Source organism: Alosa sapidissima, chromosome 6 (genome assembly GCF_018492685.1).
Source record: "Alosa sapidissima isolate fAloSap1 chromosome 6, fAloSap1.pri, whole genome shotgun sequence".
Lineage (NCBI taxonomy): Eukaryota > Metazoa > Chordata > Actinopteri > Clupeiformes > Clupeidae > Alosa > Alosa sapidissima.
Genome location: NC_055962.1, coordinates 17,007,132 through 17,019,432, shown reverse-complemented (window position 1 = coordinate 17,019,432; position 12,301 = coordinate 17,007,132). Strand labels below are relative to the sequence as shown.

At 43.3% G+C, this 12,301-nt stretch overlaps 1 protein-coding gene across 2 annotated transcripts in view; it reads right to left on the bottom strand.

The window, feature by feature from the left end:
* Positions 1 to 3,907: 3,907 nt before the first annotated feature.
* LOC121711792 (1-phosphatidylinositol 4,5-bisphosphate phosphodiesterase beta-1-like) overlaps positions 3,908 to 12,301 on the bottom strand; it is a 147,394-nt gene continuing 139,000 nt past the window's right edge. The window contains exon 33 of one of the 2 annotated variants that reach the window (XM_042095628.1): positions 3,908 to 6,710. In XM_042095628.1, coding sequence (XP_041951562.1) covers positions 6,498 to 6,710 — 213 coding nt within the window. In that variant the 3' untranslated portion in view covers positions 3,908 to 6,497. The remainder of the gene's footprint in view (positions 6,711 to 12,301) is intronic. The other variant, XM_042095629.1, reaches the window with a different exon arrangement.

Here is a 12,301-nt window from a genome sequence, read left to right as displayed (position 1 = left end):
TCCCAGATAATTTGCTCTGCCCTCTAACCCCTATCTGTCACCATGGCTACAGTCTACAGGCAGGAACCATCATCATAAAAACGATAAAGTACAGCCATAAAGGTGTCCTGACACTACCTGTTTTACACACAGTTATACTCTTATGGGGGCACACCACAGCGACCCCCTAAGTCCAGCGAAGAGCGTAAATAATTTCAATGGCACATTGCCCAGAGAACAGTGGATTGGAACAGATACTCCCATTGACTTAAAAATATGGACACAGTCTCATGCTCAACATTCTGAAGAAATAAAGCCAAAACTGGTTGGCCATATTGGCAAAACTGGGGCCACAGAATGCAAACAGAAGTCTGCTATAAATTGACCATACTTGGCTGAATTGCCACCATTTCTGATTTGATCTGCCATTGATTTGATTTTGTTTACGTGTGTGTATGTCTGTGTGTGTGTGTGTGTGTGTGTGTGTGTACACTACCGGTCAAAAGTTTGGGGTTGCTTAGAAATTTCCATTCCACTCCATTATAGACAGAATACTAGCTGAGATAATTTGCATTGTTTTTTTTTTAATCAGGGCAGCAGTTTTCAGATTATATTATGTGCTTACATACAGTAATTGCAAAAGGGTTCTCCAATGTTTTCTCAGTTTCATCAGATTAGTAAACAGAATGTGCCTTTGGAACATTGGATGAATGGCTGCTGATAATGGGCAATGTAGATAGTGTATTAAAGATCAGCCATTTCTTTCTTCAACAGTCGGGAACCCTTTAGTAATTATGTTGCACTAAGGCTGAATCCATACATAAAATGGCTGTTATCTAATGCTGGGACTCAGTCTCCTCTGAGGTCCTCTGTTGGTACAGTTAACACTGTTCACTCGGAGTTGGAGGGGCTGAGAGACGTGAGTGTGCAGGCTGAAATCCTTAAAAGGCCATTATCTGTTCCTCCGTGCTGGAATTTAACATTTTCCATTTAGTGCTCGAAGCTACAGTACTGGCGATAAAAATAAATACTGGGGGTGTGCTTTGCAAGGGAACCTCAGGGCACCCCATTGAATGTTAAATAATGCTATGGTGGACTGGGCGCACTACCAAGCGCTGTGTCTGATATAAGCAGACCATGGCTTATATGTGGCCCTGACCAGGAACCTGTCTGGACTTGGCTCGTGGCCGTTTTTTTTTTTCAACCATACTGAAGTGATATCTGTGGAAGAGTCTGTCTAGACAGGCATATAAACATCCATTTTGCTTTATATGATGTTTCATTTCCCAGTCCATTTGAAAACACCCCTGTTCAGTCCTGCCATCTACTTAAAGTTGGCTTGCCTTTGACAGTCAGTAATTAGAGACTATGGCTTTAAGAGACTAGAAATTGTGGACATGGAAGAGAAAGCTCTGTATTTGGTGTGTCAAAGAGAAGAGTGTGTTTGGTAATGTGAGTGCATTTGTGTGTGTGTGCGTGTGTTCGCTTCCCTTAGTTTAGCTGGAGGGTGTATCAAAGAGCTCTGAGACATCACGAGGGCCGTATACACCAGCAACGTTTATTTAACCACAACTCATGTCCCACTGGACTCCACTTTGTACAGTCAGTGTGTCAGTTTCACTTTGTTTCCTGCGTGTCAGTGTGTTTTTTCAGCTTCTCAAGAACATATACACATTTATATTAATGTATATATTAATGTATTAACAAAACAAAACAAAAACATGAACATACAGTACAACAAGGAAATGGTAAGGAAAGGGAAAAAATGCAAAAGACATTTCTGAAATCTTTCGCCAGCAATGGTCAGTAGCTATGCGGGAGGGATAGTGCACACAGACTACTGCATAGCAGACTGCCTTCATAGCGGCCAGACATCTCTGGAGCAGATCCGACCGCAAAAGATCAGAGACAGAGCCGTAGAGTATCCAACCACTGAGACAACCGTACAGCAGTCGAGTTTCAGTACACAATGGCATTCTCACATATAGCTTGCATCTCCCCAAACTGAACATATCTGTATATGTACATAACTGAACAAGGCAAAAACATATTAGACAAAAGGCACAGGACTGCCTCGTCAACATAAACACTCGTGGTTAAAATGTAAAAGATGTCTGTACACAAGACAAAGTGTTGAGTGATAGTTACTCCAAACCCCAGCCGCATTGCTATGATGTGGGTCAAGAAGCAAAACATCAGAGGGGGCACATCTGAGCGCCGTGACATGTTGAAGGAGGTTAAGAGATGTACATGGCAATAAGTATGCAAGCATACAACAATTCACAACAGTTGGACTATCATTGCGCTTTCCATACATTATGCTTCTCATATCAACATGGCATTAGAAATTATAGCCCGTTTGTTCAACTGTGTCCTGTCCCACAACATGATATCAAATGTACAATCATGCGTAATTAACAGGCATATTTAGCGTCATTCCAACATACAGTAGCTCAGTGCAATGCAAGCACCAGGTGGCAGCCGAATGTGGGACGGGTTTAGTCCAGATCTGGTCCAGATGTGTTGGAGACTTGGCTGCAGTCTCGGGTGGCAAATTAAGCAATTTCTGCCTCTATTTCTGATATGTGGGTCAGGGTCAGAGCAGCCCTTCCCTCAGGTTATGTGTGTGTGTGTGTGTGTGTGTGTGTGTGTGTGTGTGTGTGTGTGTGTGTGTGTGTGTGTGTAGGTGCTCTCATATGGGTGTGCATTTGTGACCATTCCGGCTTGTAGAAGTACACTTGACAGACAGACACACGCACACACACACATACCTGGATTACCCAATCAAGGCCCTGGTGATCATCTGACATGCGGAATGAACAACAGTGTACCAGATTTGGAAAGACAGCTGCCAACTATCATATTTTGGATTCGGCAGTTGGTGACTCTAGCAGCACAGAGATGAGCATGTTTCAGCTACAGCAATGGCAACAGTGCACATGGGCTTGATCAGGTTCAGAGTCAGCTAACATCCTTCTCAAAGGAAGCTATAACTAAGCACCTTGGTGTTAATTGTTACCTAAGGTCTCCTCTGCATTGTAGCTTGAATGTTATTCCTCATTTTTGTAAGTTGATTTAGATGAAAGTGTCTGCTAAATGACTAAATGAGATAAATGATAAATTAAATGAAGCATATTCAAGCATATTCTGTGATTCTTGTCCCATACACTTTTCGTCAAATTAATTCAATTACTCCTCTGGGTCCTCTATGTGTTTCTGCAGTGTGTGTGCTACAAAAAACCTCTGGTTCTGTGAATGGGAAACAAACGTACTGTAGCCAATCACCCAAATTCCAGTCAACATGATGCTTCAGGTGAACAGCAAGTGTAATTTGATTGGCTGTTGATCTTAAATACCAACTTATGAAAAAGACGGGGGCAAAACTTGAACAAAACTGAATTGCGGACTTCATCTTTAATGGTGGAAGCCTGGGGAAGGAATCAACTTTTCTACGTTCTGGGTCACACCAGTCGGTTCCGATTGTGTCCAGATCTAGTTTTCTAGAAGTTCCTAAGTACTTTAATGGTGGAAGACACTCATGGTTCCAGTCATTAAAATTCCCCCCAGGCTGCTGAGGGAGATGTGTGTGTGTGACTTGAGAAGGGCCAGGCCTCAGTAAGCTGCGCTCTTGAGAGCGAGCGAAGCGGAGCACTCAAGGGACCATTAGCGATCCATCCGGATGGGAGACTGCTGTTGGCGTCGCCGGCCATCGGCCCCTGAGAGGGACTCGTCAGTTTGCTCCAGTGCCACTTCCTGCCAGATGCTGATGTGAGTGATTTTCAGTAGTGGAACATGCAGGTGGCTTTTGTCCTCACAGCAGACAGCAGTGAACCACAGTAAACCGCTCTGGGCCAGACCAGGTAAGAGTCAGGGCCGGTAGCTACTGTACTGAACCATTTTTCAAGGTTCACTTTATGTCACAGTTTTGCCCAATTCACTAATCACCAAATTTACATAGTTCCCTTTTTGCCAAATTCAGCTGATTGCTTGTCATATAGCTCTATAGTTGTGTGTTTAGAGTGTGTGATTAAAACAAACAAACCAAAACAAAAACAAAACCTCTGGCGTTCCTACGCAGTACTGCCACTGTGAACGGGAAGCAAACACAGTGGCTCAGACATAAACAATCCCAGCAACATGTTGCATCAGGAAGGAAAGGATGTTGTTTGGTTGGCTGCTCAAATATAAACTACCTTACGCCAGAATCACATGCTTCACCTTCAAAGACAGAATCTACAGGCCTGTTTGCGTTGTTTTAGAATACGTCTGGGTGATCCGATCACAAGTGTTCAGCCGAGACACATTGCGGTTTACACACATACACATTCAAGGTGTACAGCCAGACGTTGCTGACCACCTGTGTTTAGATTCTGCTATTGTTAGCATCACATTCCTTAGAACTCCCATTGCCTGGGATGCATCAGAATCCATTAGCGTCTACACTACAAAAGATATGTGGTCAAATGCGTCTCAGACCACCTCGACAAGTGGTTTGAGTGATTGGATCACAATGTGTCTTGGTGGTTGTTTACCCTTGTATTTAGAACTGCCCACCTGTGATTGGATCACCCAAGACAAATCATAAAAACTAATGTAAACAGGGTCCAAGAGAGAGAGAATCATCTATGGAATAAATGCTGCAGGACACATGCTGTGTCTGTGAAATGTGTAGATTGGCGTTTATTTGAGCAGAAACTATGTAAGGGGTTCAAAGGTTATGAATATGTATATACTATGCATGTATGGGTAATCTTGATATAGTATATGTATCATTTCTTTATCATCATCAATGTTTTTATTTACATTTCTATGTTAATGCATCATACCAGACATTTACAAGTGTACAACACATGCAGGTGCATGAAATATCATTCACTCCCAAACCCAAACCATTCCTAGTTTGGTTATTATTATAATCTTAAAAACAAAACAAAAACAAATACACAAACAAAAAAAGTTGTAAAATATATTAAATGTAAAAGAAGATATGGAATTGACCAAATTTCTACAAAATATGTTAAAACCTCAAATAATATCTTACAAGACACATTACCACAGTTATGAATGACCTATCGATGCAGCAGCAGTCTTAAGGAAAACAGAAGACCAGTGGTGAGTCACAGAACAGGACGGCACTAGGAAGCAAGGTTTTGGGTTGGCCAGATCGACTGTGATACGGGAAAGCTGAAAACCTCACAATTCTGAGCGTTCTTCAAAATCTGAGCAATCTCTAACTTCTGCACATGTGTTGAAAGTGCCAATTCAGGTTCACCTGCAGTCATCTGGGTGAGTGTAACCTGCTTTGTGGTTATAACACCCTCTCACTGTCCAGGGGCAGACATTTCGGTCTGACCTCGTATAACGTACAGTGGCATAGTCAATCTGCAACCTCAACGCCAATCTACCACGGCCCAGGTCACTTCACCTGTGAATAAATACATACATCAGATCGCCCACTATGGAATCCACATTCTTTTCTTTTATAATCCATTATTCTAATCCATTACTCTTCTCAGGTGTCTTCTTGTCCAGGAGGGTTGTACTAAAGATGCAGTAGTAAATTCCCTTGAGTCACTCATGTCTACCTCATGCCCAACACACAGAGGTGTGTTCCCCAGGAACCAAACCCCTTCTGTCTGTCCACAACAAGACGTCCCTCACTCTAACAGGTGCAGAGGTTTTTCCAGACCCTGCTGGTCGAACCATTTAAGGTGAGGAGACTTCAGGTAAACCTGGAGGAGAACTGCAGTACTACTGCAACAGTGGCGATCCTGGTTATAGGAGAGCACCTGGTGGTGGTGGAGGGGGGTGGGTGGGGGTCTCCTCACCCTTGGTCCCTACCCTCCGACACACACACACACACACAGCTAACGAAAAGGGCTCCTAACCCAAGCCGAACCGAAGACAGAGAGGCTTTAGGGGTTTTGGAATCTGGCAACACAAACTCTCATGGCATTCGATAAAAATCCAACATTAGCTCTCTTCAATATTATTAAAAACGATTATAATTTATGATGATGATGGTACTCTTGCTAGGGTAGAGTTTTTAGTGCACATGTAGTAGTATAAGTCCACTTACTAGCAATGTTACTCCACAAAACAGTCCACAATATGAGGTTCCCATAGGACTAAATAATCTTAAGAGTACACATCGGAAACAGTCGTGCAACACAGTAGTTCAAGTAAGTCCTTTTTTTTCGTTCTCTCTGTCTTTAAGCAAAATCTCTATTTTAACTATGGTCGTACCCGAAGGTTTAAAAGAGATCAGAACAACATAGAAATTAAAAATAGGTATTTACATATGCCAACAGAACTACAGATTCTGAGAGTGTAAGTGTGCATATGTGAGAGCTTTGTGTGTGTACAGTGTGTGTGTGTGTGTGTGTGTGTGTGTGTGTGTGTGTGTGTGTGTCTGTGTGTGTGTCTGTGCGTGTGTGTGTGTGTGTGTGTGTGTGTGTGTGGGACAGTTTCAGAAGTGTGTGTGTGTGTGTGTGTGTGTGTGTGTGTGTGGGACGGTTTCAGAAGGGTGTGTCAAACACCCTTTCGGACGGACTTTCATCTACATCCTCCTCAGACGGCGATGTTTTGCTGTTCAGTCTCTCGGTTGTCGTGGAGATGGACATTTTGGAGAGGTGCAGGCAGCCTTTAGCCGTGTCCTGCACAAACTCCTGAATCTCCACCGGAAGTCGCCTGAACTTGTCCTGGTACTCCTGGTCCAGCTCGCCTTGCAACTGTGAGGTGCACACAAACAAACATACAAACAGTAAACAAACAAATAAGCATTCAGAAAAAAACAAAACAAATGAAACACTGTTATCGCCCCTGTAATCAGAGTTAATCTGCGTAAGTATGCACTATGCCATTTTAGGAGTAAGTCATTCACAGACTGGTTATTTAAATCGGATGTATCTGGCCATACAGTCAGAGGGATGCAGAGCTGCATAGCAGTCAGTGCCCATCCTCTTCCAGCATGGTTAGATGAGCAGCACATGAATAGCCAATCAAATCTGACTGAGCCACTGACTCTGCAGTGCCACCCCGGCCATCACATGCTACCAGCTCAGAGACAGATTCATGGCCAATCAGGGCCAGCTTAGTGCCACATCCATGCCAGAGTTCAGTAACAGTCTAGGGCAGGGTTAGCAAGCAGCATCTTCTAGGCGGATGTAGGGTCATGGTACAGGGTAGCACAGCTCTTTAATCATGCGTCATCCATACTGACTTCACATAACACAAATCTGCATCACCCTGTACAAAGGGAAATGGCTAGGTTTGGACCACCAGTCTCACAAAAATGTATTTCCCAAGCCGAGAAAATAACAGTTTATCTTTGAAATTGCAGCCCAAATGAAGTCTATATCGGTATTATGAGATAGGAAACTCACAGTGTGTACTTTGGACCTCTGTATGAATCCAGTACTTTACCTACTGCAGGTGAAATTAGAATATAAATGAGGGGGGGGGGGGGGGGGGGGGGGGGTGTTGGGGGGCTGTCCTGTTTTCTAGAGAAAGAGGGAGTCTCAGACGCCCTCATCCTCCATGGGCTTCCGCAAAGCTGTGTTTCTTCCAGGCATCCCGCCCCGCAATGATTAAAGATGACAGAATTGTATTCATCCTGACCCAATAATTGCTTTAAAGCGCGTTCGACTGGTTAACTACCCCGTTCAGGCTCCTGGGAGCGTCGCAATTAAAAAAATCACGCGAGTTGAGGAGCACGTCGCACATAGCAAGCCTGAGATGCAATCAAACGCTCCGAGCGCCACGCGACGTGCTACCTCTCATGAACCCCGCTCAGGTACCACGGCATTCTGGGAATGATCCTGCCCTGATTCTCATCCTTCAGGTGTGTCTGTGACAGCAGCTGCTTAATCCTGATAAATGCCAGAAAGGGAGAGAGAGAGAGAGAGAAAGCAGGGGATATAGAGAGGAAACAAAGAAAGGATAAGATAAAGAGAGAGGGATATAAAGAGAGAAGGGAGGGAGGGAGAAAGAGAAAGAGAGAGAGAAGAGGGGAGCCACTGTGAGAGCTGTCAGTCAGTCTGCATCTGGCACTGACGTGGAGATGCCCCCAGATGGCTAAGGATGCAGACACACAGGCACACACACACACACACACACACACACACACACACACACAGACACAGTCACTCGCACTTATACACACATTTATATACAGACATAAATATGGACCAACATAATCAAAGACATTCAAACATGCACACACACACACACACACACACAAATATACATACAGACAAAAGCGTGACCCACTTTGGGCCTGGGGACATCTGTTGCCCCCCTGCCAGTGACGGCACAAAGGCCTGCGGATTAGATGTGCTACTGAGATACCCCACAGACAGAGGGCACGAGCCTGGCATCCCTTTCAAACTGCAGCAAACACACACACACACACACTTATTCACATACAGTGCTGTGCAAAAGTCTTTATTTAGCTTATTTATCACTCTCACACGTAGAATACAGAAATATCAGTCTAGCATATGACCCGAGAACAGAGGAAATATGTAGACAGTATTTAAATACACATAAAATATAGTTTTTGTTCTGATACCAGTCCAATTTTAGTTGTCATTGGATTTGTTGTTTTAGCAGTGTTATAATGCCATCCTTCAACTGCCATTGGATTTGTTGCTTTAGCAGTGTTATAATGACCAGTCACCCAAGGCCGAAGCTCTTGACGGAGCTCTACAAAGCCAAAGAGCAGTATCTGCAAAAATGCCAAACTGAGAAAAACAGCTTTTTGTGTTTTTCTTACACCAAGTATAAGCATCAAATTATATTAAACAACAAGGGGTATGATTAGATAGATCAAAGTAAGATGAATATTAAATATTTAGGCAAAATTTGGTAGTTTTATAGGCTATACTGCGCTTTGCCTTTGCCTTTGCTTTTGCATTACTGCTTATACTTACGTGGCCATACAATAACATTTTGCAGTAGCAAGTTATCATAATCCCTCAGTTTTTATATTAATTAAGGAGGTACTTACTACATTTTTAGTGAAGATATGCTGCTTGATGGCTTAACAATGGCAACTCTGTCATTTATAAACATTTATGTTAAAATGGAACAAAATCAATCGGGTATTCTTGTAGACTTTCATGTCAAGCAATATTGCATTGCTGCACACCAAAACCTAACCTTTGACACCTTTACACACTGCTGCTTATATTTATTAAAGTATATGTTAATTACTTTTTGTAAAATCTGACTGACTATTTTGAATATGATACTTTCACTGTAGACTGAGACTGTATCATGATAGACACCTAATGTGTGTGTGAGTGTGAATGGTAGTGTGCCTTTTTAGAAGAAAGTGCAGGGCCTTTCTTTAGTCCCAGTCTGTCCCTGTGCGCGCGCACACACACACACACACACACACACACACACACACACACACACACACACTCACTCACACACACACACACACACACACACACACACACACACACACACACACACACACACACACACTATTAGAGTAAGGGCAAGTGAAACAAAGGCAGAATACAGTAATGGCAATTGAAATCAAGGCAGTAAGGGCAGATACTGCACTCTGCCTTGGTTTCACTCTACTTTTCTATACAAACTGCAAACTAAAAATGTAAATTTAGCTAAGAAATGTATTAGGTAGCCATATGAAATTTTAACAGATTGAAGAGCAGATCATGTACTTCTTATTTGTGCAAAAAATTGTTTTTTGAAAAAGTGCAGATACTGCTCTTAGCCTTTGTAGGGCAGAGTTGTCGTTCCCCACCCAGTCCACTGACGTGCATGCCTGGTCTGCCAGAATGGGGGTCTCCAGATAAGCTCCTGACTTGACCGTGGCTCAAAGCTGATGCTGCCGTATCGAGAGCATTTTGGCAGGGCGTAAAGTGGAGGAGCCACCTGAAACTGTACTGTACTGTACTGTACATCTCCGGTGACCCTCTTCATTGTATTCCCAGGTGTCAGCTTGCCAGCTTGCCTCATCAAGGTCCTTTGAATAGAAACCTTTGGCCAAGCATTTTCCATTTTAGCTGAGCAATGAACTCTTCCAGCTGTAGCTTTTCAATAAGATCTTCGATCGAAGTGTCGTCATCTCCTTCCCACGTCTGATACCAATGTGTCAGAGCCAGAGCCAGTGGCAGTACCAACCGACTTCAGCTTCCCCCTTGTGAGATCATTGTGGTCATTATAGACCCTTTCAACAAGGTAAACAAAAACAATGCTTGAACATTCTATTTGGGCCCCAATCTACTTCCTCTGCATTAAGATAACATATGGAATGTTAAAACGGAAGTCTTGTGGGGCCAACTATGATGCTGATAATGGAACTCTCTTGAAAGGGTCCATAACACTGCAAAAACAACCAGTCAAATTGATGCAAAAGACTAGAGCCTGAACCAGAAATGCATTTTTCTTCTGGTTGAATTCTAGTAAAGACAATGAAAAATAAACATATATGGTAATCTTAGCATTGCTAAAACAATAAATCTAATGGGTGCCTAAAACTTCTGCACAGTACTATCTTCATCAGTCCACACAGTCCACAACATTTACACACTTAGAAACACACTTACAGTACACAAACACAAGAACACCCCCATTCTCCACACACACACACGCAGGGCTCTATCTTGCACTTTAGCGCAATTGACTTTGCGCAAATCGCTTTGTGGGCGAATCTTGGGCGCTGTTTCTATTTTAACAGCAGGATAATGACTGTTGCGCCTGATGCAAATCTGGGGTGGTCTGTAGTAGCTACATTACTCATGGGTGTAGTTTGGGCGTAACGTGCAATAAACCAATCAGAGCGTCATCTCACATTCCCTTTAACAACAGGCACGCTTGTTCCATAGCAGATTGCTATTATGATGGCGGATTTGCCAGACGCAGCCAGGAACAGTTCACAGCGCTATAGTCAGTTGGGAACAGTTTGCTATTGCTTTTTCCTCTTAACAAAATGTAATACAGAAATGTCACTTTCCGATGTTTTGGGATCACTCTCACTGAATCACGAGGTTATGAATGCATGGTGATATTTTTGCAATGTAATCTACCTCACTATAGAGTATAGACAATGCAGATCTGTCAGATAAGCTCTCCTCTCCCGTGCTGCTGCTGGCTGACATCACGTCTCATTAAGTCCTCTAATATTTCCTAATTTATGTCATCAACACATCCGTGATTCGTGGAAATGTGTACGCTAGATTTATACCTATTTTTTCACATCGGACACCACACTAATTTCCCTCGTGTAGCAATATTTGTCCTTGTAATTATGTATGGTTTGGAGAAATGGGAACTGCGTCGTATAGATGAGAGGAGCAAAGTGCATTACGCAACAAAGTTATTTCAGATGGGCTACAACAATGTAGGCAAAATTGTGGTGCTTGTCAAAACCTTAGCGCAGCTGGAATAATGCTTATAGGCTGATGTTAAAGCGCACACGATGTTTAAAGCCATACACAACGGTAAATTGGAACAAAACTAAAGGTAACTTTAGCCTTTATAGGGCTGTATAATGTTGTCCAAATTAATAGGTCGTAATTAGGCGTTGTTGTTGTAAAGATATTGCATGTAGATGTACTATATAGGCTACTAAATTTTTAGTTGACCAATGCACGAACAAACCCGGGAAACGGACAAATATTATGAAGGCTTTGAATGTTTCCATCTGTGCACAGGGTGTCTGTAGATCGGTGTGCATAGCATTCATTCCTGCAGGCCTGTGGCCATGCATGCGCCCTTAAAATAGCATCTGAATTTGCGCCACTGACTTTAGACCAGGAGGTTCCTGGTCTGTGGCGGAATTGTTTTCTGAAACTGCAAAATATCAACCGGGACTGTTTGCGCCGGAACACGGCCCCTCTTTTCGCTGAAACGCACCTGTGGGCGCACATGTACCTGTGGAGAGAAAATTCCAATATGCGCTGACTGCAAAATAGGAAAGACAAAAGCGTGAGTATACAAAGTCAATTGCGCTAGAGCGCAAGATAGAGCCCACAGTGTGTTTTTCAATATCTGTGTGTACAGTGTGCCAACTAATGCATACTGTGTGTGTGCATGTGTGTGTGTGTGTGTGTGTGTGTGTGTGTGTGCGCAAGTAGTGGGAGTGTGTGTGTGTGTGTGCGTGTGTGTGTGTGTATGTGTGTGTGTGTGCAAGTAGTGGGAGTGTGTGTGTGTGTGTGTGTGTGTGTGTGTGTGTGTGTGTGTGTGTGTTGGGAGTGTGTCACCTCTTTAGCACCTGAGGGGGGCGGTGTGATGGGCGAGGTAATTAAAAGTCACAGGGAGAGGGCCAAGGGCAGAGAGAGAGAGG